This window comes from Fistularia commersonii, chromosome 17 (genome assembly GCF_037954325.1).
Source record: "Fistularia commersonii isolate RoL2024-O1a breed Wild chromosome 17, RoL_Fcom_v1.0, whole genome shotgun sequence".
In the NCBI taxonomy this organism is placed as follows: domain Eukaryota; kingdom Metazoa; phylum Chordata; class Actinopteri; order Syngnathiformes; family Fistulariidae; genus Fistularia; species Fistularia commersonii.
Genome location: NC_141300.1, coordinates 1861607 through 1888099, shown reverse-complemented (window position 1 = coordinate 1888099; position 26493 = coordinate 1861607). Strand labels below are relative to the sequence as shown.

Genomic DNA, 26493 nt, shown 5'->3' with positions numbered 1-26493 from the left:
AAATAAAGGTATACAACCGCGTGAGGTGATCTTGGGGGGGGGGGGGGGGGGACAACCTTCTCCGGGAGCGGGCGCCACGAGGAAAACAACCAGGACATAAAAATAATCAATAATCACCATAGCAACCAAATAACCGTGTATAAATATATACTTATTCATCCGGTGTGGGGGGGGGGGGGGGTGAGTTCTACCAGCGGTACCAGACTTGGGACGTGCTTCCTTAGGGATGTGCGTCGTTGCCATGGCAACCACCATGTCGGGGTCGGGCGGGATTCCGGAGGGAGGGAGGTGTCATGGCGAGAGAGGTAGTTTCTTCTTGCAGGGATGTCAGGGGCGTCTTCAGGTGGGAGTCATGTGACCTGTGAGGTCATCGCAGAGGGGGCGGACCCGACGCCGGTCCGTTGTAAGAACTGCGCGGTTACAGGGGAGGAATGGTAGCCAGAAACGGGAAGCGTGGGCGGGCGGCGGGGAGACGAATGGAGTGGGTTCCGTCGGCGAGGTGACCTTCAAGGTAGTTCGGAGCGAAACGGCAAAACGTTCTTCGCCTCCTCGGGTTGGATGTGAATGTTTAAGAAAAGTTCGCCCATGTTTATAAACTTGTTATGACAGTGTTTCACCAGAAGGACTAGGAGGTGGAGGAGGCGGCTGGTGGATCTACAGAGCTCACAGTTTCCAATAAATAAACACTTCCTCCAGCCCCCTCTTTCCAAGTCATGTCCATCCTCAGCATCACTTCCACCACTTCTTATGTACATATAACTACAAATGTTTAAAAAAAAACAAAAAAAAAAAAAAAACAACAGAACTGTCCCCCCACCGCGGACAGAAAAGGAATTCCTCTGAATAACACAATGTGTGTCGACCGGCCTCCTTAATCTCAGCCAAGAAGGAAAATAAAGAAATAAAGAAATGCGGCTGCTGGAACCGGCCTCCTGAAGACATGACAGCTTAGAGAGGGTTAAGAGACTAGTTAGCGTTTAACCACCACCAACACCAACCGGGAAACCCTATTCATATGGTTACAACAATGTGCAGGTCAGACGTCCCCAGACGGGGATGCTCCTACCCAGGTTCGCCAACGCCTTTGTCGGCTCCGGACACTCACCGGCTAACTGCGGTGGGGAGGCACTTGGTACAGTCCGGCCTCCTCCACTCTGAGCAGCAGGACGCTGCCCTTCAAACCTTCTTCAGAACGGTCGGGGGGTGGAGGGTGTGTCTCTGTATGTATGTGTGTGTGTGTGTGTGTGTGTGTGTGTGTGTGTGTGTGTGTGTGTGGCGAGGAGTCACCCCGCCGTGTCTGCAGATCCATCGCGCAAACGGCGTCCTCTCCATCAGACGAACCCGGGCTTCATGGAGGACTTGAAGCATTTGGGGCAGCCCTTTGTCCCGTTGGTCTGCAGGCACCTGGGCGGGGGTTAGCAGAACGGTTGTGTTCAGGTTCTCCACTCCACTTAACAATTTAAAGATTTTGACAAAAGAAATCAGCGAGGAATTAGCCGTCCTTCTTATGTATACGCTAACAGCATACATCCACTTGTGTCATAACTGTCAATCTGGGAGCTGTCAATCTAGACTACATTTCTGGGTTATTACCGTGTAATAACATGTGTTATAACAAAGTAATAATACTGCACTAACACATGTTGTTACCATGTAATAACACATTAGACCCCACGTGACCATGATTGGGTCCAATATGTGTTATCACATGGAAAGAATGTGCGGAAGAACGAGGAGAGTCTTCACCCACTTGAGATGGAAGATGTGGGAACAGGGCAAGGCCTGCAGCTTTTGGTCCCTGTCCCCGATGGACTCGCCACACATGCCGCAGTAGAGCTCCAGCTCCTCCACGCACTGCAAGAACTTCACTACCTGCTCCCGCAGCTCCTCCTGCTTCCCCTGGCTGCGGTGGATGCCTTCGCTGAGGCAGTGCACCTTCAGAGTGCACAGCTGGGGAAGCATACAAGGCAGAGGGAGTAAGCGCCGTCACCGCCTTGAGCCCCGGGAATCGGACCGGCCGGGGGTAAACTACAAATACCTTGTTTCCCATTCCGTCTGCCAGCTCCTGCGCCCGTTGCAGGGACTCCAAAGCCTGCAGGAAGAGCAGCAAGGGTTGGGGTTACAGTCACTTCCTGTCCGCTTTCTTTCCGAGAACCAACCACAGTCGCTGAACACTTCACGTCCAAACTCAAGTACCTTATCAAGCTCCTTCTGCAGGAGCCAGCACTTGGCCACCCCAAGGTGCACCTGCGCCTGGCCCAGGCGGTTCCCTATCTCCGTCATGATGCCCAGAGCAGACTCGTAGCGAGGGAATGCTTTCTGGAAGGAATGACCATTTAAAGAACACACACACAGCGGAGGTCAGCATCCCAGAGCTAAAATGTGGAGGGGGATGAATATGGCGGCACCTCACATCCACGTCGCGCCGGCAGCGGTGGATGTCTGCAAAGTTGAGCAGGCACAGGGCCTGCAGGGGCCGGTCGCCGTGCTGAAGGGCGATCTTCATCGACTCCTGCGTGGAGGGAGGCAAGAGAGATGTTAACGCAGTGGAGAAAGCCTCAGAAAGACACCGGTTTAACGGGTGGATGCGTCAGCGCCGGGCTCGTCCAGGAGGCGGGGAATGCAAGGCGCTGCCGGGCTTGGCTTTACTGTCACTGCTCGCCGCTGACAGGACGTGTAAATTGTTTGGCAAACGTCATAAATCTGAGCCGCATCCTTCTGTCTCCCCCGTATCCTGTTGCAATGCCTTGTGGTTATTTTCCGCCCTGCACATAATTAGACCGCGGCCCCGAGCGCCGGCCCTCTTCATTAACACCTTAAACCTGCCGGCATATTTCCGTCGAGGTTCCGGTGCGACGAGGCAACTGGCACCGGCACCTGTTTGACAGCAGAACCAAGAGGCGGAGCCTCGAACCCGCCGCCGCCGCCACAACCCCGTTAACAAACAGTACCTCGCAGCACTCCATGGCGTCCGGGAGGCGCTCCAGCTTCCTGTAGGCCACCGACATGTGGTACTGGCTCATGGCCCGGTACTTCAGGCTCCAACCTTTGCCGTAGTCGTTGACCAGCTCGGCCGCTTTGCAGGGGAAGAACAGGGCCTTCTCGTAGTCCTGCAGGCAAACGGCATGAACTTTAGCTGGAGTATGTAGTACCTCAGCTAGAGTGTGCAGTTCCTCTGTTGGGGTATGCAGTACCTCAGCCAGGATACACGGTAGCCTACCTCAGCCGGCATATGCAGTTACTCTCCTGGGGTATGCAGTACCTCAGGTAGGGTATGCAGTACCTCAGCTTGGGTACACAGTTGCCTACCTCAGCTGGGGGGGGCAATACATCAGCCAGGGTAAGCAGCACCTCAGCCGGGGTATGCTATACATCAGCCGGGGTATGTAGTACCTCAGCTGGTGTATGAAGTACTTCAGCTGGGGTACGCAGTAGCCTAACTCGGCAGGGGTACACAATACCTCAGCCAGGGTACGCAGTACCTCAGCCGGAGTACGCAGTACCTCAGCTGGGGTATGCAGTACCTCAGCCAGGGTACGTAGTACCTCAGCTAGAGTATGCAGTACCTCAACCGGGGTACCCAGTACCTTCATCCCACCACTCCTCACACACAACAAATACATGCAGTCGCAGCCATACTATGTGATATTTACCCGGGTACTGTCAGTCAAGGTAGTATAGTATAGGTTGTAAAGCATCAGAACTAAAAGTAGCCACTGTGTAGTTTTAGTACCATATAGTACAGTTTGTAGTACTCTTGTTTTCACTGAATCAGCTGTACTCACAGACCAGGGTTGCGTTGAGTGCTTCACTTGTGACAGAGAAGCGGTCAGCTTAAATGCACTTGCACTGAGCTTCACGAGCAGGGTGACAATTGTTCAGGAACTGGTCCAGAGGCAGGTTGTCCTCAACCCCACAGAAGGAGGGCAGAGTACAGTACTTGCCTCTCACTGGGGCTGCATACCGTTATGAAATAGCATAGAAGGTAGTACTTTAGCTTTACGTACATCTCAGGCTGGTGGATCCACCTGAGATCTGTTTATCTCCACTGGATTCAATTCAGGAATCGCAGCAGAAACTCTAAACATCCGTCCATTATAAAAAAAGAAAATAAAAAGACTGATATGTGAGTGCATGCTTCGCATGCCTCTTCATCACAACACCATTGAAACTCATCCTCCCCAGGAAGCTGCCGGATTATGCTGACACGTCTCCGGTGTCAGTGGTGCGACATGAAGCCCCCCTCCCCGCCGGGGCGGCTCCTGGCCCTTACCCAGGCCAAGGAGTGCACCGCCGATGACGCCGCGACACTGTTAGCACCGAACTCAGGTTGGTACCTTGAGCTGGATGTAGATGTTCCCCAGGCTGCAGCAGACTCTGCACTCCAGCATCTTGTCATCGTTGTTGTGGGCATAGCGCAGCGCCTTCTCGTAGCTCTCCAGGGCCTTCTGGAAGACGCTCAGGCCCAAGAAGGCATTACCCATGCTCAGGCACACCTGGCCGTTGAGCTGCAAGCTGACGGTGGTGCCCTGCATGTTCAGGCAGGTCTTGCAGTAGGACACTGTCTTCTGGAAGTCGCACAGCTTCTCATTGCTGCGCGCCAGGTTCAGGTAGCCTTCCGTCAGGTAGTCCGGGTCCTCCATCTCTCGGGCCGTGTCGATCTGATCCAGGGCATACTGTGGGGAGCAAGCGGCAGATCGTGACTCGTCGGCCCGGTGATGGAGGAAGAGGAGAGCGGACCTCTGGGTTCAGGGGGCGCCTGGGCTCGGAACGGTGGCTCGGAGAGACGGCACCGCTCGGGCGAAGCGGATGATGTCAACAAAACGCCACGGTGACAGTCTTTTACTCGGCATCGCGTGTGATCCGCAAATTAACCCGTGCCTCCGAAGATCTCTGCAAATAGAGGCGAGACGATAGCCTCTGACCCCTTACCTCCCAAACAGTCGCACTACGGAAATGTGAAATGCCTCCCCAGCAGGGACGGCGGGTTCGGGTCCAACGTGACCGCGAGCCGAACAGCAGACACTAAGTGGCATTCACTTCACTCATTAGGACCGCAATGTCACACAAACAAATGGCTGGTTGCGTAATAAGACCCGACGCGAAACGCAGGAGATACGGCTCTCTCAGCTTCTCCCAAAACAAAGGCCGTGAGGAAAAGCGAGACGTTTTCCTGTTCCATACGGCGCCGGCGGCTTACCTTCAGCATATCTTTATATTTCCCCATTTCCGAGTGGGCAGTGATCAAGCATCCCAGCACTCGGAACTTCCCGCCGGGGTCCGAGGTCTTCTCCAGCACTTTCGTCCAGACGTTCAGAGCCTTGTCGGTCTGGTTGGACTGGTACAGCCTCAGGCCCTTCTCTATCTGCTGCTTGGTTTGGTCCTGGCCCATCTCTGGTACAAGGCGCCTCATAAAAGTATTCATTCGTCTAGGCCATGCAATTTTGGTGAGGCAGCAAGAAAGCAGATCCCTGCCATGCAAAGTAGGACTCCGAAGAAGCCCCCCTTGAAGATGATCCTCTGGGAGGTCGCTGCCAGGCGGACGGACAGATCCAGCCCTCTCAGCTCCGGCTGTGCCGAGAGGGGAAGGAAACTGGATCCACCGGAGTGAAGCGGCAGCACACCAAGACCATTATCGCCGACGGCTCTGCGGAGGGCCGGGAAAATGCCGTTCCCATTTAACCCGGCGGCGGCAGCGGCGGAGAAGGACCCCCCGGCTCCAGCAGGAACCCTACTTTCAGATTCCCAAAGGCAAAAAGAAAAAAAAGCCCCAAGGAAACATGCTTCTCTGCGGAGCGCTAGCAGCAATATCCCAGAATATCTGTTCCCTCCACACCCCGGCGAAAGGAATTCTCAGCACCCCCCCCCCTTCCCGCTCCCCCCACCCTCACCCCCCTCCACCTTCCTCCTCACGCTGGCGCTACAGCAGTTGGCCTTGTCACTCCAGACCATGTGTCCCTTCAGGAATTCTGCTCCGTCCTCAGCGAGCAGCCCCAAGGTCACTAGCTCCTAGCGATCTACCTTCACGCTAAATTCCGACCCCTGACCGACGAGCGGAGGAGGGATTGTGACATCCCCGGAGCGTGGAGCCTTATCGACACGGCCCGGAGACCCCCCCCCCTCCCGGCGAGGGCCCCGCGCCCGGGACAGCAGCTTTATCCCCCAGCCTTTAAGCGCCTGCGCGGCGGATGGTGCTCGCCGTGGCCATCGACTCCTGTCCTGAGTCCTTATGGAGGCGCTTGTGTGGCCCCGGACCCCCTCTGACCCCCCCCACACTCATCTCAGCGTCAGCAACTGATGCTTAGAATAGTTCACAAAGTCTGACATGTAGCTGGGCTTGGGTTTCAGCTGCGCAGCCTCCTGCAGCACATCAATGGGATCAGAGTTGTAGCCCCTCTGTAGTAGCTTTCTCTCCTTCAGCTCCCCTTTTTTATCCCCCCAAGGACACCGACGGGCACCTCGTCCCCCCCACCACCACAGGGCCAAAGATAAAAACGGTGCCGCGACAACAGGCTGGCATGCCCAAGAAAGGCGGGAAAAAGGAACTTTTTTAAAATGCCTTCTATTGTATTTGAGGACGTGACATTTGGACGGGGGCGGGGTGCATGGACACGGGAGTTCGGGAAAATATTTACATCCACTTTTTTCATGCACGTCAGAAAACAAGCAGCGCACAAGAAGCAGTACGGATTGGTCGGTCACTAATCACACACACGAAACCGTCGTGACGGGAAATACAGGTTAAAAAAAAAAAAAAGTGTTTTTTTTTTTTTTTTTTTTTTTTTTTCGCAGGACGTCTCCAAAGCCGTCCGTCGGTGTTCCCTGAACGGCGCGGCGCTCAAGCCAGGACAAACTGCCAGTTCGTGAGCAGGATTTTGATGCCCCTAATGACGGAGACCACGGAGGTGGCCGGGTTAAACTTGAGCGTGTTGGCGTCGCCCTTCTTGCATTTGTCCCTGAAGACGTAGATGCAGCCGTTGCAGCTCGCCACCTTCCAGAGGGAGGGGATGCAGCTCCACGCCTCGGGGAAACGCAGGCGGGTGAAGCTCTCCAGCAGTGGGTTGTAGCACACCAGTGAGTCCCCCTCCGCCACAATGAAGATCACGTCCATGTGCACGGCAGCGTGCATGCAGCCGGCGAACGGCAGCATGTACGGCTTGATCTGGCACTTCTGGGAGGTGGTGTCGAAGCACTGGATGAGGCGAGACGGCTTGGTGAAGAAGTCCATGTCGTTCTCCTCGCCCCCCAGCAGGTAGATTGTGCCCCCCAGGTTGACGCCGGCGGCCCCGGACACGGCGGTGTCCAGCTGGTTGGTCTCTGTCCACATGTTGTCCTTCACCGTGTAGTAGATGACGGCATTGGAAAGGGTGTCCTGCAAAGTCTTCCCGCCCAGCGAGTAGATGGCGTCCTCGGTGGCCACGGACACCATGGTGTGGTGGAGGCGGTCCCGGGGCAGCGGCGCGCAGCGCTCCCAGTCCATGGTGTGCATGTTGCACTTCCACATGCGCCGGGGAATGGAGCCACCCACCACGTACAGGTCGCTGCCGTGCTTGCAAGCCGCGGTGATCTGGTGGCACAGGCTGTTCTGGCCGCTGACGCTGATGGCGTCGTCTTCATCGCAGTGTAGCGACACGGCCAGGGAGTGGGTCCTTGTCTCCTCTTTGCCGATCAGGTAGATGTGGACGTTCTCGCCGATCTCCTGAGAGGGTGGAGGAGACACTCAGAGAACACCGACGGCCGTCGTTTCGGTTTCCACGACGCACGGGCTACCTTTAGGTTCTCCTGGAGGATGCAAGAAAACTCCTCGCGCTCCACCTTGTTGTGGTTTATCCAGGACTCGATGGCCAGGGTTGGATTCTGGGAGCTTGGAACGCCATCTGAAAACACACACAGGGACGCGTTCACCCATGGATGACCGTGGGTGAGCGCGTGACCACGGGGTAGAAGGTCACGGTGCAGGAAGTACCTTTGATGATGTCCAGGAGCAGGCAGAGGGGCAGATTGAGGAACTCCTCAGTCTGATGAAGTTGGGCCAGGTGTATCTTGGCACAGTGTTTGGCGGCCGTGTACAGTTCCTGGTCACTGTGTCTGTCCGCCAGCCACATCACCTGGACACACACACACACACACACACACAAACACACACACACAGAGTGGTGAAGGTGGCACCGGGTCACGAGGGTTTACGTGGTGATGAAGAAGAAATCACCTGCAGGCAGTTCTTGACTTCCACGGTGCGCGACAGGAAGCGGGAGCACTCCTCAAACAGGGCTGTAAGCTGGTACATGTCCGCCATCTCATAGGTGTCCTGCAGCTCCTCCACTCGCAGTTTGATGGTGCCGTGGTAGATGTAGTCGATCAGCAGCTGGAAGACGGTGGCGCTGACGTCCTTCAGCTCGATGGCGCGGTTGTGGGACTCCTTGAGGTTGGAGGTGAACATGGAACGGAAGAAGCTGCTCTGCGCCGAGAGCACCAGGCGGTGCAGGTGGAACTCTTTGCCGTCCACAGTGATGGTGACGTCGGCGAACAGACCATCCTCCAGGCACAGGTCCATGATACTCTTCACCACGCGGCTGGAGTGGGAGCGGTCAGTGAAGGTGTAGCCCAGGAAGTAGTTCTCCTCCCCACCTACGCTGAGGCCGCCCTCCTCACTGGAGTCCATCTCTGCTGCTTGGCTGACTGTCACACACACACACACACACACACACACACACACACACACACACACACACACATAGAGAGAGAGAGAAAGTTACTATCTGCCGTTTGCTTCTTCGCTCCTCCTGGCTAAAATGTCCTAAATGTCCACACAGCATACCATCATGGAAATGAATAAAATAGGGGGGGCATTTCAAGCCAGGTGGAGGTGAAGGGGCGGGGTTAGCGTCTTGAGAGCACCGTGGTGGTTTTAAGACCACAAAATGTTCTGACGGAGCTTCTACCGAGGACCCAAACGGATAACGAAGCATACAAGCGGGCGCCGAGCGGTACGGTCGGAAGCTAATCTCGCCGTAGCCCCGGTTAGCAGCTGCGCTAGCATGGTTGCTTTCAGTGTTGTGGCTATCGTTAGCACTCACGGCAAAGCTCCGGGCTCCGTCCCCGCTGGCCGCGGTCCACCCGGGGTTTGACCGCTGCGGAGCCGTTACAAGGACCAGTGACGGGACGGCGGAGCCATCTCTCAAAAAACTATTAATGATTACCCCCCAAAAAACAAGCACGTCTACCTTTTACTTCACTACTTTATCATCTGAGGCGGCCCGATTGGTCACCGGAAGTAAATAAACTTTGGTTGGTCAGCTGAGAGGCGGCCCGTCTTCTTCTTCTCTGGCGGACCGGAAGTTCCTCCGCGCTCTGCTTCCGTTCACCGGTGAAAATCCGCATTGCACTCAATGAACTCAAGCCTTGCCTAGTGAGCTTCTTCTCCTTTCGGCTTTTTCCTTCAGCGGTCGCCACAGCGAATCAACCTTCCCCATCTCACACCAACTACCTTCATATCCTCTCACTACGCCCATAAATCTTCTCCTTGGTCTTCCTCCAGACCTCTTGCCTGGCAGCTCCAATTCCAGCATCCGTCTACCAATATATTCTCTATCCCTCCTCTGTACATGACCCAACCATCTCAGTGTGGCTTCTCTGACCTTCTCTCCAAAACACGTGCTGTTCCTCTGATAGACTCATTCCTGATCCTATCCATCCTGATCACTCCCAAAGAGAGCTTTAGCGTCTTCATCTCTGCAACCTCCAGCTCTGCCTCCTGTCTTTTCGTCATTGTAACAGTTTCTAGGCCATACAGCATCGCTGGTCTCACCACTGTCTTGCACACCTTCCCTTTCATTCTGGCTGATAGTCTTCTATCGCACAGCACCCCTGACACCTTCTCCACCCATTCCAGCCTGCTTGGACCCGTCTCTTCACCTCTTTTCCACGCCGTTGCTCCGGACTGTTGACCCCAAGTGCCTGAAATCCTTCAGCTTCTCGATCTCCATTCCCTGTAGCCTCACCATTCTTCCTAAGTTCCTCTCATTCATACACATATACTCTGTCTTGCTGCGACTAACTTTCATTCCTCTCCTTTCCAGAGCATACCACTACAGATCACAATGTCATCTACAAATATAGTCCAAGGAGATTCCTGTCCAACCTCATCCGTCAGCCTGTCCATCACCACTGCAAGCAAGAAGGGGCTCAGAGCTGATCCCTGATGGAGTCCCACCTCCACCTTGAACTTCTCTGTTACCCCTGCAGCACACCGTACCAGTGTCTCACAGTGAGCATACATGTCTCGCACCAGTCTAACATATTTCTCTGCCACTCCAGATTTCCTCATACGATACCCTGTCATATGCTTTTTCTAGGTTTACTAAAACACAATGCAGCTCCCTCTGGCCTTCTCTGTACTTTTCTATTAGCATTCTCAAAGCAAACACTGCATCTGTAGTACTCTGTCTAGGCATGAAGCCATACTACTGTTCACAAATGCTGACTTTTGCTCTCAGTCTAGTTTCCATTACTCTTTCCCATAACTCTAGTGCGTATGGGTCATCAACTTCATCCCACTATGGTTGCCACAATTCTGCACATCCCCTTTATTCTTAAAAATGGGGACTATCCCACTTCGTCTCCACTCTTCAGGGATCTTATCACTCTTTAAGATCCTGTTGAATAATCAAGTCAGAAAATCTCCCGCTGCCTCTCCTAGACACTTCCACACTTCCACACTTCCACAGGTATATCATCAGGACCAACTGCCTTTCCACTCTTCATTCTCTTCAATGGCTTCCTCACTTCACTTTCACTAATTTCTGCTACTTTGTGGTCTATAATACTCACCTTTTATACCCTTGCATCTCTTTCATTTTCCTCATTCATAGTCCCAATATTCAAAGTCCTTACTCTCAGTCCCAAATTCCTGCCTTTCCTCTTCTCTTTCCGCTTCCGAACACGCCTTCCTCCTCTCCTTCTTTGACCTACAGTAGCCCAGTTTCCATTGGTTCCCGGTGAGTCAGCGGTAGCAGTGGCAGTCGTTGTTAACCCAGGCCTCGACCGATCCGGTATGATCTGGTTATCGTGATTGATTCGCTTGTTTGGTTTTGGCAAAAGTTTTACGCCGGATGCCCTTCCTGACGCATTCCCTCTGCATTTATCCGGGCTTGGGACCGGCACAGGGAGACACCAGCCCCGAGGCTGCATGCCTTGCCTAGTGAGGAATTATGTTTGATGATTTTTAACTAATTTAAAATCAGATCAAACTGATTTTTTTGATTTAAACATGTGATTAATGTGAAGATCGATTCCCCCCTGCAACGCCAATGCGGGAATTTTAATGATCCGCGGCAGTTATATCCTATGTTGCACAACAGAAATAGACTTTGTTCTGGAACTATGTTTGTCGCATCCCTGAAGGTGTGCTCGCCAACTCGCTGCAGGCCTGAGGGCGCCGAACCAATGCAAGGCCAGGGAGGACGGTGTGATGCTTGGCTGCAGGGGAGAATGAGAATCTCCAAAATGGTGGCGCACTTGTTTTTGATGCAAACTTTGGTTCGGGGAGGAACATCCTTCATTCTGAAGTCACCTGCAGCCGAAGAGATGGACCGGGTGAAGGCTTCTGCTCGGTGCGATATTCGACGTGTTCTTCGTCACGTCCCAGGTGAGGCTCCTTCGACCCGGGCTTGTTTTCACGCCACGTCGGGTGATCATCCCTGGTTAACCGGGAGACCATGGGGTGAGGAGGTCACACATCTCCTCCTGCTGCAGGAGCTGCAAATGATCACGATTCCCATTAATTCAGCGGTTAAAGGGCTTCCAGATCTATAATCGAAATAACGATGCCGATTTTGAGGGACGGTTTCTGCGTCCCTGTGAAGCAGGCGGGGGTTAATCCGGTCTGGATCAGGAGGGTCAGACGTGGACCAGCTGACCCCAAATCAGAAAATCCCATGTAAACAAAGGCCGTCAGGAGTGGAGACGAGTTGCACCAAGGATGTTCTCCTCCTTTTCCACCTATTGATCCGCTGTCTGCAAGCTGGGAGGGGAGGGGCTGATCATTATTGCCCCACCCACCATGGTTGCCATGGCAGCGCTGGCCTCCATATGGCTTGGGGTTGTGCCGCCGGGCCAGGATCACTGGAACTAAGGTCATTAACAGCGCAGTCGGCCACACTTTCATTGGTCAGCTCTCATATCCGTGAGGGGCCGAACGCCTGCCCTGCTGATGACCTCCGACCTCAGGCTTTTTTTTTTTCCTCAACTTGAATATCTAAATCACCTCGTAGCTAATAAACCAGCTGATCGCCAGATTGATTTCAAGCAGAATCACCAGAGAGAGCGAGGGAGGAAGAGGAGGGCGTTCTTTAAAAAAGTTTATTGGCTTTTAAAACCACTTTAAAAATCTCACCAGTGAGTATTTTCCATTGAAAAAAAAAAAAAAAGGAAACAACGCATTTAGCCATATTCACAAGCTACTGTACACGAAGCAGTAACACCAGACGACATCACACAGGAGGTTTGATTTTTTCTTCTTCTTCTTCTACTGGTAGAAACAGAGTAGATAGTCGAGCGGAGTTGGTGGTGGGTCAGTCGGAGGCGGAGGTTTGGTGGAGCTCCAACGCCGGGCGACGAGACGAGGTGCCTTTCCTTCATTCAGATTGGTGGATCAGTGCCTTATCGTTTAAAATAAACATACAATAATCATAAAAAAAAAAAAAAAAAAAAAAAAAAAACTATTCAGTTCACAATTTTTTTTTCTTCTTCTTCAAAAAAAAAAAAAAAAACAAGTTTGAAAAACCCGCGCGAGAAAAAATGGCCGCGGCACGGAGTGGGCGGAGCCACGGCAACTTAGTAAACAGAAAAACAATAGAACGAGTCCAGAGACCAGCACCGCCGGTCCGGTGGAGAGAGAGAGGAGACAGTGGTTACCCAGAACTCACACTCATTCATTCATCCATCCATCCATCCATCCATCCATTCACTCATTCATCAACACCATGAGCACATTGAAAGGTTACTCCTTCCCTCCGCCGGTGCTTGTTTTTATATTCTCCAGTACGAGAACGAGTAGGAAAGGTGTATCTCACTGAGATTAATGCACATTCTGCTACGAGACGATTCAGTCGATCTCCTTCCTTGGCTCCTCGTAAGAAAAGAAATAATACGATAAAAAAAAAAAAAATGTTTTCACGCAGGAAGTGACGAGGCCGCGCGCGCCGTGGAAATCTAGTGCAACGTGAACCTCTGGAGTTTTTGCCTGAACGCGAGGATCCTGCTTTAAAAAAACCCTCTGGTTTCCAGTGTCTGATGAGGAGGCCGCCGACGTGACCCCCCTTGACTTTTTTTTTTCTCCTTCCCTTCTACACGCTCCCGCTCAAAGCCTCCCTTTTTTTTCCCCCCGCTGCCACAGTATCCTCAAAAAGAAAAAAAAAAAAAAAAGTAAAAACTTTCAAATAATAATAATAATAATAATAATAATAAAATCAGCAAGCGAGACCAGACAGCGTTACTTTCACGACACGTTTTGAGCCAGAAATGTGACACACGACACACAGCATCCTGCAGACTACGGATCCGATAAGCTTTTTTTTTTTTTCTTTTCTTTTCTTTTTATGTTTCCTCTTCAAAAATGGCGCCGGGCTATAATGACGGCCAGAATAACAGCGTCTCCATAACACCACGTCTCTACGCGTCTATCCTATTTACAGGGGGGGAAAAAAAACAAAACCGAAGGAAAAACAAATCCAAGAACGGGAGCTGCGACACGTCTCACGCCAGGCCGCCGGAGAACCCCGAAGCAGGCGCCCGGCGACACTTTCAACATGCGTTCAAGCTCGCCGACGGGCTACAAGACCCTTTTCTCTTTGATTTACAAACTGTACACGGAACCCTCCCTCCGGGTTCTCTCTTTTTTTGGGGATGCAACCACGACGGGAACTACATCCGGCGAAACAACGGCGCCCTTCTCCGCCGCTGGCGGACAAGGACAGGAGGAAGAAACGACGGCGACAGAGAAAAAAACAAGCTGAAAGTATCAAGAGTCACAGCTGCCTGGGTACGATGGCGGTGGTTCCGGTGATCCCCGGCGTCCGGACCGGGCTCAGTCTCTCCGAAGACGGCGAAAGGCCTCGGACTGACAGGAGGGGGGGGGGGGTTAAGGCAGCCAGTTGTTGGTTCGACTCCAGATGGGGTCCGGACTCCCGTCCTCGCCACCCGCTCCCTTTACACCATATGTGACACAGTACAGGCTTTAAGAAAAGGTTGAACGGCGCTCAGGTGTGACCCCGACAAACCAACGCCCGCCCCGACCCCCCCGCTGATTTGGTTTTATGATAACGTATAAAGAATATGTGTTAATTTCAGCACCTGGCAGCCACGCTGCCCGTTACGAGTCGGATATGGCGGGCGAGCGCTCCGCTTACGCCGCTAGCCCCTCTGACTGCTAGCCTCGCGTTTGGCACGACTGGAGATGTAGCGGCGTGGCGGGGGGCGGGGGGGGGGGGGGGGGGGGGGTGTTCTCTCATTGGGGTGGGGGTGGGGGTCTCTCTCACGCCGAACCCCGACCCCGACCCCTCAGTGCACGCGAAGCAGGATATTGCATGAACCGTATGCGGCGCCACGCGCTCTTTTTGAAGTCTGCGCTGCCATTCCAGATTCGTCAGTAACGTGTGTGTGTGTGTGTGTGTGTGTGTGGAGGGGGGGATTCTGGCGAGCCTGGCACTTTGAACAGGACGAGCGGCGGAGTCCAGACGAATGCCAACAAACGGTAGTTTTTTTTTTTTCCAGAAACAAAACCAAGATACACGCACCGAACAAACGACACAGAACGGAAAACCATAGGGGGGGTTGGAGGATCGCGTTAGCCTAGCATCTCCACGGTGGTGGGCTGGTCTTTGCTCTCCAGCCAGTCGAAGCCGGAGTTCACAGTATCGCTGCATATCTGCTGAAAGAGCGGGTCGTTCTTCAGCTCTTCCAGTGTCGAGTCCTCGTACTGCTCCTGCTGCTGGTTGGGGTCGAACAGCAGGTTGGTGTCCAGCGTGTTCAGGTCGGTGATGCTGCTGGACAGGTCCGTGGTGAGCCGGATGTCGCTGGAGAAGTCGGACGCCACGGCGTTGAGCTCCGAGGCCACCTGGCCCACCAACTGGGAGCTGGGGTTGAGCGCGTTGTCGCCCAGCAGGTCCTTGACCGTGTTGTTGAAGTCCAGCTGCTGCTGCTCGTCCTCCGCCTCCTGCTGCTGCTGCTGCTGCTGCTGCTGCGTGCTCTGGAGCAGCGTCTGCGCCGGGTTCTCCGCCGCCTGCTGGTCCGGATCGCCGCCGCTCGCTTGTGCTTGTCCCTCCCCGGCGGAGAACGGCACCTGCTCGCCACCCGCGGCGAGGTAGCCGCTGTGCGGGAGCTCAAAGGCGTCGGGGCCGGAGCCGACGGGCAGCGGCGCCGCATGCGAGGCTCCTCCGGAGAAGCCGGGCGTGGTCTCCAGGATCTGCGTGAGGTTCATGCGTGCCGTGTAGTTGGACGGGAGGTTGTTGATCCCCAGGCCGCGGACGGCGTCGTCCCCGTCGGCCTCCATCTTGCTGAGGAGGACGTTGGTGATTTTGGCGGCGTTGCTCGCGCCCTGCGCCGGCAGCAGCTCGCTCTGCATCATGACGTTGAGCGGCACCGACTGGCTGCGCTGCGCCATGCTGTGGGCGGAGCCCGCCGCCTGGCCGCCCGACAGGATGCTGAGCACCTCGGAGGTGATGGGGGAGCTGAAGGGCGACGCCATGGCGGCGGAGGTGCTGGCGGTAGAGGCGGCGGTGGCGGCGGGGCTGGTGTTGCCGCTGAAGTTCCTCTGGCGCACGGCCGGGCTGACGCTGCGGCAGCGGAAGGTGTTGGCGGCGGTCGAGGCGGCGGGCGCCTTGCTGTCCAGAGGGGCGGGCACGGCGAAGCTCTCCTGCTTGGTGGGCGTGGTCACACCGCTCTGCTGCTGCTGCTGCTGCTGCACGGGGGAGATGGGCGTCAGGCGGCCGTATTGAGCCGGCGCCTGGAAGGACTGGCCGGGGATGGCGAAGGCGTGCGGCTTCCGGAACTGGTCGTCCACCAGGTCCTGGTAGCTAGGCAGGAGCCCCAGGCCGTGGTTGGGCAGCGGTCCGCCCGCGCTGCTGTTGTAGCGGTTGTTGATCCACTCCAGCTTGGCCTTGTCGGGGTGCGTCGCCATCGGCCGCTGCATGGGCTTCACCGGGCTGCTGGACACGATGCTGGCGTCGTGGTACCCCGTGATGCTGGAGTTGATTGGGGTGAACGCGAAGGGGTTCCTGCACTCCACCGGGCTGGGCGGGACGCTGCTGCTGCAGTTGGACAGTGGCGTGCTGATGGGGGTGTGGCGGCCCAGGGCGCCGTCCACCGGCGTGACGGGCGCCATGCGGGAGCACGGGCTCTCGCGGGTCAGGCCGTGGCTGAGGGTCATCTCCGAGGTGGGCGTGGGGGTCGGGGTGGGCGTGGGCGTCGGCGTGGGAGTCTGAACCGGGGTGGTGCTGCCGTGCGCGGAGTGGTAGAAGGCGGCGCCGACCTGCGCGCCGAGGACGGCGGCGGCGCCGCCGGCCGGCTGGCCCTGCAGGCTCACGTCCACGCAGCCGCCGTACAGCCCCTTCAGCTTCATCTGCTCCTCCATCTGCACCAGCTCCTCCACGATGCTGTCCTGCGTCATGTCGTCGTCGTTGAAGGGGAAGTAGTCCATGTTGGGCTGGGAGCCGGCGAAGTCCACCATCTCCTGGGCGAGGGCGAGCTGCGCCGAGGCCTCGGGGGGCGGAGCTATGATGGCGAGCTGCTCTGCGGGCGCCGCTTTGTGGTCTCCTGGGATCTGCTGGGCGAAGGCCTGCTTGCGGAGCTCCTCCAGCTGGCCCTCCTCCCAGATTGTGCTCTTCAGGTCGCCCATCGCCGAGGCCTCGTGAGCTCCGGGGTTGCCCGGGACGACGCGCGCCTCGCCGGCCAACTGCTGCAGCAACGCCTGGTCGGACGCTTCGCCCCCGGCCGCCCTGCCGACGCCCACGCCGCCGCCGTCCGGGCTGAGCGGGCGCTCCTCACGCTTAGCCACCAAAGCCTGGGGCTTGACGACCGCCTGGGGGCCGTCGGCATGCGTGATGGGCGAGTCCGACAGTGCCAGGATCTGCGTGGGCGCCATGGCGGCGTGTTTGACGGTCACCTTGCAGGGGGCGCTCTCCGGCCGGGCGGGGGTCCCCGGGCGGGGGATCCTCTTCACTGCGGCGCCCGCCCCGGTTTTGGGGTTGTCCATCACAGCCAGGGGCTGCTGGGAGATGAACACCCTCTTCACGGGGATGACGTGCGAGTCCCCGGCGGGGCCCGTGCGCTTCCTGGGGCTCTTGGCGTCGGCAGCGGGGTCCTTCGGGGCCGGGACGGCCGCTGTCGCGTGGTTCTCCACGGTTAGGTACAGCGTGCTGTCCAGGCAGCTGGCGCTCTCCTGGCACCCAGGGGCGGTGCCTGGGGGCGACGTGGGGTCCCCCTTGCCCCTGGTCCCCCTCTCCAGCCCGGGGGAACACTTGACCAGGAAGCTGGGCTCGCTGGCGGCCCGGAACTTGGCCACTCTGTCCTCCTTGGCCGCTGGCTTCTCTGCGCCGTCGCCCCCGACGTCTGACACTTTGGCGTCCGTGGCGAGGACCGGCGTAGCGGCGGCGGGTCTGATCACCGGCGACTGAAGGGTGGCCGAGCCCCCGCTTTGGTGCTGGGGGTCGTCCAGAGCGGCGGCGCTAGCGGTGGTGGTGGTGGCGGCGGCACCGACCCCCGCCGAGGCGGGCCGCACGGACGTGGTGCCGCTGGTGCTGCCGCTGCTTGGCGCGAGGGCGATAGCCGTCATCTTCACCACGTTGACGGAGCTGACGTGGGGGGTGGGCATCACCGTCTTGATGGGGCTGTTGGTGATGAGCAGCGCGGGCGGTGAGCGCAGCGTGATGGTGCTGGGGGCGCTGGTGGGCTTGGGCAGGATCTGGGCGTAGCGGGTCCCGTGCCGCGCCAGCCGGTCCCCGACCGGGCTGGCCGAGATGTTCTGGGGGGTTTTGGGGGACTGCTTCAAGGACTGGGTGACCACCTGGAAGTTCACCGGCACGACCTTCCCCTCGGCGGCCCCCACGGGGCTGGGTGAGGTCATGAGCTGCCTGCTCCTCTGGACCTGGAGGGGGGCGCCGGCGGGAAGAACAACATCACAACGACGTCACCTCCCGTTAAGAGATCTCTCTGAGGAGCACCCACCGTAACGGGGCTGGGGACGGCCGCTACCACGATGCCGATGGTGGGCTGCGGCGAGAGCAGGGCCGGGCTGCCGCAGGGGAGGTTGGGCCCCGGGGTGCTGGCCTCCGCACGCTTCACCTGGCTCTCGCTGGGCAGCGGCGAGTGGAGCTTCTGCTCCTGCTGCTTCTTCTGGATCTTGCGCTGCAGCTGCTGCTTGGCGTCGACGGAAGGCGAGGGCAGGGTCTTCACCTGGGGCTGGAAGGAGTTGGCCTCGTTGGTGGGGACGAAGGCGGAGGCCGGGGTGGGGGTCTTCATGCCTGGGGAGGGAGGGAGGGAGATCCAGCGACGCGGACCCAGACAATCAGGCTGATGTTTGACCCTGACGCTAACTTGCTGCAAATTGTTGCTTATAGCTGTAACCTGAGGCCGATCGCTTTAGTTCGATGCTAGTGTATGCAACTTGATGCTAAAAGCTGTGACTTGATGCTAATAACTGTGGCTTCGTGCTGGTGCCTGTAGCTTGATACTAATGACTACAACTTGATGCTGATTAATGTAGCTGGATGCTAACAGCTGTAACTAATGGCCGGAACTACACGCCAATAGATGTAACTTCATGCTAATGACTATAACTTGATGCTAAAAGTTGTAGTTTGATGCTAATGAATAAGGCATTATCCTGAATCCTGAATGTAGTTGATAAACACAGATATAAGTCAGTGCTGATTAATGTAACTTTGTGCCAGTGGCTATAGCTTCATGCTAATGGCTGTTACTTAATGGCAAGGCCTATAGCTTGATGCTTATGACTGTAAAAGAGTGCCGTTGGCTTTAGCTTCACACTAATGGCTGCAACTTCATGCTAAAGCTAGAGGTTTCACAAGCACACACAAGTACTTGTATAATGCATAATATTTAACGGTATTTCTGGAGAATACTGTGCTAAAGTTACAACTCTGGGCTGCAAATGATTCATACTGCTAATGGCTACTTCAATTACCCAGAGTACTGCGGTACTACGATGTACTAGGATGCACGTATATACATCCATGACGCTGGCAGGTGAACTGAGATAATTGACGCTAGCTGGTTAGCCCGCTCCAAATGCCAGCTCGCATCTTCAACAAGACACGGACAATAAACATTTGTTTAAAGAAACAAAAGATAAAGCGGTGTATAACAATTACAATTTGAATGGTCACTAAACATGGAGGAGGATACAAAGACTTGTCTGATGAAGCTAGTCGGATATTTTGCAAGCAAAACTGCAAAACCAACAAGGGTGTTTTCTAAAACTTTGCACTCCAAGAAGTGCATCTTACGCCGGACACTTAACTAGGGAGTGTTTGTTAAACTTTGCAACATATATACTAATGCTACTAAAAAGCACATATCTTTAGCATACTGCTAAACACCCTTTTAGCATTCTGAGAACGTTAATGTAATTTTTGTTTGTTTAATAACCATTTGTCCGATAACCGGCGGTGCTTATCAGGATGTCATTTACTGCCTTTGACAACAGGGAAATATTAGAAATAAATTTCCAGAAGCGGGAGGCAGCGACCTCCTCCGGAAGCAGCACTCTGGGTAGCCCAAAGGTGACTCGTACCTGTAGGCGTCCCGGTCATGACGGTGAGCGCTGCCATGGACTTGGTGCCGATGTAGTGGCTGTTGAGCAGGAAGCGGGCCAGATCCTCCACGTTGTCGAACTGCCTGCTCAGGACTTTCTGGGCCCACTCGCACACCAGGCCGCACGCCGCCGACCGCATCTCGTCCTCCGCGCTCGGCGACTGTCCCGTGGGCTCCATCAGCTCACACTGCAAGGGGACGGGGCTTAAAAAAAACACTTCGACCTAAAACAAAACAACCAACGGCGCCACTCACCCCGTCACCCGACTTCTGCAGATCCAGGTTGGGTAAGGACGGCATGTGGACGAACGCCTTCTTCCTCAAGCCGCTGTAACAATACCTGGGCCGAGTTAAGGCTCCTGGACAGGAAGGGGTTGAAAAGGCGGCTGGGGGGACAAGGAGGAGCGATTGCGCCCTCTAGTGGACGGAGGCTGGACCAACCGGTAACACAACCATTCGTGTCACCTGCGTGTGCGTGTGTGTGTGTGTGTGGTTGCTAATCAATAATCAATCACCCCCCTTCCCTCCTCCTCAAGACGTGGTCAGGATATTTGGACTTCCCCCTCATGCCCAGGCGCCGGGCCTTCATGTTCGGGAAGACGTTCTTCATGATCTTCCCGAAGTCGGCGGCGCTCAGCGGGTTGTAGCCCAGGTTGTCGCAGTAGCTCCTGCAGGAGAAGATGGAGGACCTCCATTAGAAGGATCTCCAGAGGGAGGAGGGGCTCATTTCTGAGAGACGTCCAGGAGGAAGCACATCTTCAGAACATCTCTTAGGTTTTCACTTCCACGACTCTGGAAGTCCTGATCCTGATCATTGGGAGGAGGGGGCGGGGCTTAACCTAGAGGATGCAGCTGTCAATCATCTGACCTTTCACCCTCTCATTCACACACTTGGACTGCAGGAGAAAGATCGACAACCTGGAGAACCCAGACAGGAGAACATGGACTGTTCTTCTGCCCCCGTCCTTGAATGACACCCTGTCAATCAAACTAACCTGAATCCATGTCTCACTTTCCTCTAACACACACACACACACACACACACACACACACACTCACTCACTTGTACTCGTCGTAGACCTCCTGCTTGGGGAGGGACGTCTCCGGATGCTCCTCCAGGTGGTTGCGTATCCAGTTGAAGGCGTACATCTGCTGCGTCCGGCTGGAGGACATGGAGCTCTGGTCGCTACGGAAACGCAGAGAGAGGCGGTCAGGCCCTGCCCTCCACCGGGGGGCGCCATTTCATGTGAAAACAGAAACTTTAGTACCATAATCCTGGAGCGGAGGACCCCCTCTCATTCTCAGTCCAATTGGGCCGAATCGGGGGGGTCGGGGGGTAAAGGGGGTGGGGGAGGGGCAGGAAGGGGGGGTAGATATGAGGAAACAAATGAAACACAAACATCTAGAAGGAGAACTCCTCCGTCACAACTGAAATCAAAAAACATATGATACACCTGCACCCCCCCCCCCCAGCACACACACACACACACACACACACACACACACACGGTAGATAGAATTAGCCGGTGTGTTGCTCCGGCCAGACGGGGACGCCAACAATGAGGGGGCAGCCTCAGGGTGTGTGTGTGTGTGTGTGTGTGTGTGTGTGCGTGTGTGTGTTAGTACCTTTTGTCATTGCCGCTGCTGGGCCCGGAAGGCAGCTTCAGGTAGAGGTAGAGTTTCTCGATGTCTGTAAACTTCTCAACATCTTGCTGTGGAGGAGAAAGAGATGGAAGGGGGAGGAGCTGAAAAAACCCACAGTCACTGAACGCACTGCGGCTTGTCCTTTCACTAATAAATACTTTAATACAAATTGATTTGTTTTATTTAAATTCAGCATTATTACTTCTATTTAATTTTTTTTTATGTTTTCTACATTTTTTTTAAATGATCTAAACAATTTAAATTCAATTCCTATTTTACATGTGAATATTTTTTGAATTGCTCAATGAAAAAAAAAAACAATGCTCATCACTTTTCCAGGATTTTTAAGGATTAAAAAAAAGCGGTGGAGAAAAATCAATCAGTATTGATTATTGGTGGATTTTTAAGACCCTTCTGGAGCAGGGGTGCCAAGGAAACCTGCTGCCACCCCTGAGTGAGATAAGATAAACTTTATTGATCCCCATTGGGGAAATTCTTTTGTCACATCAGTGTGACAATTATAGTGTCAATAAATATGAATATAAATATAAATAGAGACAATTAGAAAATAGCGAAAGACATCCATAAATCAATCGACAGCAGAGAGAACAACAACAACAATTATCGCGGAAAATAATAATAATAGAAAAACGACAAGCAAAACGAGTGACAAAAGCAACGACAAAAATAAAATAAATCAACTAAAATAAGCAGGATGCCAATGGGGTGAGACCAACAAGGATAAAATAGGTGTGTGCAGTTAATATACTGCTCAAAAAAATAAAGGGAACACTTGAACAACACAATGTAACTCCAAGTCAATCCCACTTGTGTGAAATCATAGTGTCCACTCAGGAAGCAACACAGATTCATTGTGACTTGTTTTAAGGACATTACATCAAAGTTGGATCAGCCTGGAGTTTGTTTTTACACTTTAATTTTGAGTGTGATTCCTAATCCAGACCTCCATGGGTTGATACAATTGATTTCCATTGATCATTTTTGTGTGATTTTGTTGTCAGCACATTCAACTGTGTAAAGAGCAAAGTATTTCATAAGAATATTTCATTCATTTAGATCTAGGATGTGTTTTTTAAGTGTTCCCTTTATTTTTTTGAACAGTGTGTATATATACACACACACACACACACACACACATATATATATACACACATATACTATTATATTGTAATTTTATTATTATTATATATACAGCATCCCCACACTACTTTGCGGTTTGGCTTTCGCGCCCTTGCCTCTTATACTTTAATTTTTTATAATTCAGTTCTCGTAATTTATCGTTCTTTAGCTTTTTTTTCATTATTTGACATTTTTTCTTGATAAAATAGCCATATTCTAACCTAAAAAAACAGTAAAAATATAAAATTAATCTTATAAAATAAATAAATAACAAGATCTCCTTTGCTAAATAAAGATATCGAGCTACAATTTTACCCACGCCAGATCTCATCAGGAGTAACATTGACTAGTAACATCTGTACTTGGCTGATATTAACTCGATTAAATATAACCCTTTTCAATAGCATGATATATACTATTATATACTAACTACTATTATATTGATTTAATGGTTAATTACACAGTTCAGTGATATTTACACAGTTTGATACCATGATAAATACAACAATTAAGGTAACTAACCTGGTACAGGCATTGTTTACTATCACTGTAATAACCAGGTTATAGCACAGTTCTAACACTAATACACGTCACATAATGTAATGACACATAATAACATTGTAATTACAACAACTTACAACCTGCTTATAAAACTGTAATACTGTTTAGTAACACATTTACTTACCTGTAAAAAACAACTGTACTACCACTAGTCACACTGTTGACGCTACATTGTTAAATAAAATTGTAATTACATTGTAATAACACTGTTAACCTGATAAGCACACTGTTTGAGAACATGGTAATAACACATTGATAACACAGTTTACCGATGTTTACAACACTGTAATAACATTGTAATAACACTGTTTATAAGCGCGTTGCTAACAGGTCAGGCTCACTCACCAGTATGTTGTCCACTTTTGATTGTACAGATTTGCTGCAAGACAAAGAGCGGAGCGGTTAGTGGGTCGGACGGTTCAGATAAGGAGGGGGTGGAGCCAGAACACACACACAGATATTCCTATATAGACAAGATCTCATCCAACAGGACCAGAAACAGTGTTCCGTCAATGCAGAACCTGGACCGACCGCCGCCCCCTTCCACCAACCCACAACCAGAACCGGACGTTCCCTGTAAGCCAGAACCAGGACCAGGACTCCACCTCCAAGCAGCCTCACCTGGACCTTCAGACACCCTCCATCCACAATCACACAGAGGGACGTCTTTGAGTACAAGTACACGCAGGTACTCTCAGGGAAGTACTTCAGGTATTGTTAGGAGTACTTCATTCTGCTTGAGGAGCCCAAAGTACTCCATCTGGGCTATAGTACTGCATTGTACGGTACTCGGATACTCTTGGACCGGGTGGGTGGGTGGGGGGGGGTCAACATCCGGGTCACATGGCTCCAGGACGACGTCAACAGGTGTGTATCTGAGGATCCACGCACCTGACGAGCACGTCCGTGGGGAGGAGGAGGTTCCGGTGTGGGGGTCTCCCCCCCCCCCTCTCCTCAACATGGCCTCCCGGACTGCACGCCGCGGCTCCGGACGGCCTCCACTCGGGAACCACTCCCACGCAGGCCCCCCCACGCCCGCCGTGCACGGCGCAACGCACGCTAATTAGGAGGCTACGGCTAACGGGAGAAGGAAGAAGAGGAGGAAGAATACGTTTTCTTACCAAATGGAGTTCTTTATTTTGAACTGCAGCGCGTTGGCTTCGGGCCCCTGCAGCCCCGGAACCAGGGCCGGAAGGGCCCCCGGCCCCGGGGCGGGCTTCGGACCGGGGTGTTGTTGCTCATCGGCCATGGCGGTGGAGAGGGGTGGAGGTGAAGGAGGTGGAGGAGGAGGTGGAGGTGGGAGCTTTAACAAGCAGGCCGCATCCCCGGCCGTGCGCCGCCGCCGCCGCTGCCGCCGCCGCCGCCGCGGCTCAGGCAGCGAGGACAGCCCGCGGAGTCCGCCGCGCCGCACGGCCACGCGCACCGCGAACCCACCCCGCGCCGAACACGCACCGAAACGCGACGTGGAGAGACGCACACGGGCACGAACACGGCATTTCGCGGCGGCGGCGCCTCGGATAGCACGCCTGCAGCCGCAGCCAGGCAGGAGCTACTCTGTCAAGCTGCCGGGTGGTAGCAGGGGGCAGGCCGGAAACGGTGCAGAAGTTTGCCTTCAAAATAAATGCACCGAATTCTTATGTCTATAACAGATGAATGCGTTTGAGATTGAATATAATAATCCTGCGCTGCCAGAGGGGAGCTCTAAAGAAAAGATGTATGGACGTAATATGAAGTTAGCTGGAGGATACAAGGTGGAGAAGGTGGATTCGACCCCTGAAGGGAAAAGCCCAAGAAGCAGAATCCTGCAGTAATCCTGCAGCAAAAATAGAAACACTGTTAAATCCTCCTCCTCCTCACAACCGAAAGGTCCCTGGTTGGATTCCCACATGGAGGCCTTTCTGTGTGGAGTCTACATGTTCTCCCCATGGGGTTCCTCCAGGTTCTCTGGGTCCAAACTGGAGGCCCTACATTGTCCAGCTAACATTATTAAATAGCATGATAGTAATAATATTATACTGATTTAATGGTTGATAACACTGTTCATTAACATGTTACTTACAGTGTTTGATAACATGATAAATGTTGTAAAATGTTATCATAAACGCCAGCGTTTGAATGAGAGGGTGAACGCTTGTGTTTTGCATTACCTCCAATAACAGGACATTTCTTTTTGTTTCATATTTTAGATTTCATGTTTTGCTTTTTTCCTGCTGTTTATAGTGTCACTTACAGTTTTTTCTACAACTATTTGCACTTTTTGGAATACTGCAGAAACAACAAAACTTAGCTTATGTCTCGAGAATCTAGAGAGACAAGTTTTATTATCATCTAGAGATACTAGTAACACCCTCTCATTCTCGCATCACATTTCAGCCTGTCATTCACACGTCTTAAGGAGACACGCAACTGTCCCACCCCACGAAACCCACGGCTTCCACGCATTCGTCCGCCTTGTTTGTTGTTTTATTTTCCAGAGTGTTTTACGGCTGAAGCTCTGACCGGAAATCGCATACTCACACCGTCGAACTTGATGGCGGTTTTGCAGTTCCGCTTTCAACCGGAGGGGGCGCTGTTGCAACATGTTTTTTTTTTTTTTATCAGATAGTGACAATGACAACAGTCGGGATGAGCCTCCCCCCCATTGATTATCGATACCAATACCTGTCGATATGCTGCCAATCGATTGATAACCTGATCGGAAACCAGCCTGAGAAAACCGCGTGCACGGAGACACGCCGCGCACGGATTTGTCCGCTCATCCTCTCGCCCCCCCACTCCTTCCCCTCCCCCCCACTTAAGCTGTAAATAACCAGAAAAATAACCGGAAGTGGAAATGACCCACAGCGCGCGGCGGATCGGATCAAAACACCGCGCCCGTGACGTCACACCTGAGCTGCAAACTCATTCTTTTGCGCCTGCGCCGACTCTACCCCCCCCCACCACCACCACCCCACGAAACTAGACCGGAGTGACGTCAGCGGGTCCAGAAAAACAACCGCGGGTCCGGTTCGGTTCTCCGTTCGGACGGGTTCTCAGCGCCATCTGTCGGTGGAGAGGGGAACCGCAGCTGGTGGAACCCGAGGAGGAACCTCCAGAGGTCTGAAGATCAGCAGGTGGAACCTGTTCGGCTGCTGAACCTGGAGGCATCTGGAAGCCAAAACAGGACTATCTGTTAGGAACGCTGGTGGACTTTTCACACCTTCATCCATTCATACCTTCATACCTTCATGTCTTCATCCATGCATCTCCTCATCCATTCATACATCCATACCTTCATCCATTCATTCCTTCATCCATTCATACCTTCATCCATTCATC

At 53.6% G+C, this 26493-nt stretch overlaps 3 protein-coding genes across 6 annotated transcripts; all 3 read right to left on the bottom strand.

Annotated features, from left to right (window-relative positions):
* Positions 1 to 330: 330 nt before the first annotated feature.
* Positions 331 to 6555, bottom strand: rapsn (receptor-associated protein of the synapse, 43kD). The gene is made up of 8 exons (XM_086162841.1): positions 5201 to 6555; positions 4338 to 4676; positions 2952 to 3110; positions 2414 to 2512; positions 2197 to 2319; positions 2039 to 2092; positions 1751 to 1950; positions 331 to 1404 (listed from the first exon to the last, which is right to left on the bottom strand). Exons 1-8 carry the CDS (start codon positions 5423 to 5425, stop codon positions 1332 to 1334), a joined length of 1272 nt encoding a protein of 423 aa, XP_086018967.1. The 5' UTR covers positions 5426 to 6555; the 3' UTR covers positions 331 to 1331.
* Positions 6547 to 9321, bottom strand: kbtbd4 (kelch repeat and BTB (POZ) domain containing 4). 3 transcript variants are annotated; one of them, XM_086162839.1, is made up of 5 exons: positions 9225 to 9321; positions 8210 to 8679; positions 7967 to 8108; positions 7771 to 7877; positions 6547 to 7699 (listed from the first exon to the last, which is right to left on the bottom strand). In XM_086162839.1, the coding sequence occupies exons 2-5, from the start codon at positions 8660 to 8662 to the stop codon at positions 6839 to 6841; spliced, it is 1563 nt and encodes a 520-aa protein (XP_086018965.1). In that variant the 5' UTR covers positions 8663 to 8679; positions 9225 to 9321; the 3' UTR covers positions 6547 to 6838. The 3 variants fall into 3 exon arrangements, with proteins under 3 accessions (XP_086018965.1, XP_086018966.1, XP_086018964.1); XM_086162840.1 differs by lacking the exon at positions 9225 to 9321 and adding an exon at positions 9078 to 9215; XM_086162838.1 differs by lacking the exon at positions 9225 to 9321 and adding an exon at positions 8819 to 9056.
* Positions 9322 to 12352: 3031 nt separating this feature from the next.
* Positions 12353 to 25147, bottom strand: rfx7b (regulatory factor X7b). 2 transcript variants are annotated; one of them, XM_086162834.1, is made up of 10 exons: positions 24297 to 25147; positions 23521 to 23554; positions 21455 to 21542; positions 21099 to 21183; positions 20894 to 21016; positions 20382 to 20498; positions 20086 to 20170; positions 19811 to 20018; positions 18223 to 18518; positions 12353 to 18142 (listed from the first exon to the last, which is right to left on the bottom strand). In XM_086162834.1, the coding sequence occupies exons 1-10, from the start codon at positions 24422 to 24424 to the stop codon at positions 14846 to 14848; spliced, it is 4461 nt and encodes a 1486-aa protein (XP_086018960.1). In that variant the 5' UTR covers positions 24425 to 25147; the 3' UTR covers positions 12353 to 14845. The 2 variants fall into 2 exon arrangements, with proteins under 2 accessions (XP_086018960.1, XP_086018962.1); XM_086162836.1 differs by lacking the exon at positions 21099 to 21183 and having other exon boundaries at positions 21457 to 21542.
* Between the last annotated feature and the right edge of the window lie 1346 nt (positions 25148 to 26493).

What these genes read in the sequence shown, in the direction of transcription:
- rapsn (XM_086162841.1), bottom strand. Translation starts at nt 5,425, where the DNA reads ATGAATACTTTTATGAGGCGCCTTGTACCAGAGATGGGCCAGGACCAA. An exon ending in ACATCTACATCCAGCTCAAG is followed by an intron (nt 3,111 to 4,337) that starts GTACCAACCTGA and finishes GTTTGCCTGCAG; the next exon opens with GACTACGAGAAGGCCCTGTT. An exon ending in ACGCCATGGAGTGCTGCGAG is followed by an intron (nt 2,513 to 2,951) that starts GTACTGTTTGTT and finishes CCCTCCACGCAG; the next exon opens with GAGTCGATGAAGATCGCCCT.
- kbtbd4 (XM_086162838.1), bottom strand. Translation starts at nt 8,969, where the DNA reads ATGCTTCGTTATCCGTTTGGGTCCTCGGTAGAAGCTCCGTCAGAACAT. An exon ending in TTTTATTCATTTCCATGATG is followed by an intron (nt 8,680 to 8,818) that starts GTATGCTGTGTG and finishes TGTGTGTGACAG; the next exon opens with TCAGCCAAGCAGCAGAGATG. An exon ending in GCTCCTGGACATCATCAAAG is followed by an intron (nt 7,878 to 7,966) that starts GTACTTCCTGCA and finishes GTGTGTTTTCAG; the next exon opens with ATGGCGTTCCAAGCTCCCAG.
- rfx7b (XM_086162834.1), bottom strand. Translation starts at nt 24,424, where the DNA reads ATGGCCGATGAGCAACAACACCCCGGTCCGAAGCCCGCCCCGGGGCCG. An exon ending in AAAATAAAGAACTCCATTTG is followed by an intron (nt 23,555 to 24,296) that starts GTAAGAAAACGT and finishes TTTGTCTTGCAG; the next exon opens with CAAATCTGTACAATCAAAAG. An exon ending in CAGCGGCAATGACAAAAGGT is followed by an intron (nt 21,184 to 21,454) that starts ACTAACACACAC and finishes CCTTCCTGCCCC; the next exon opens with TCCCCCACCCCCTTTACCCC.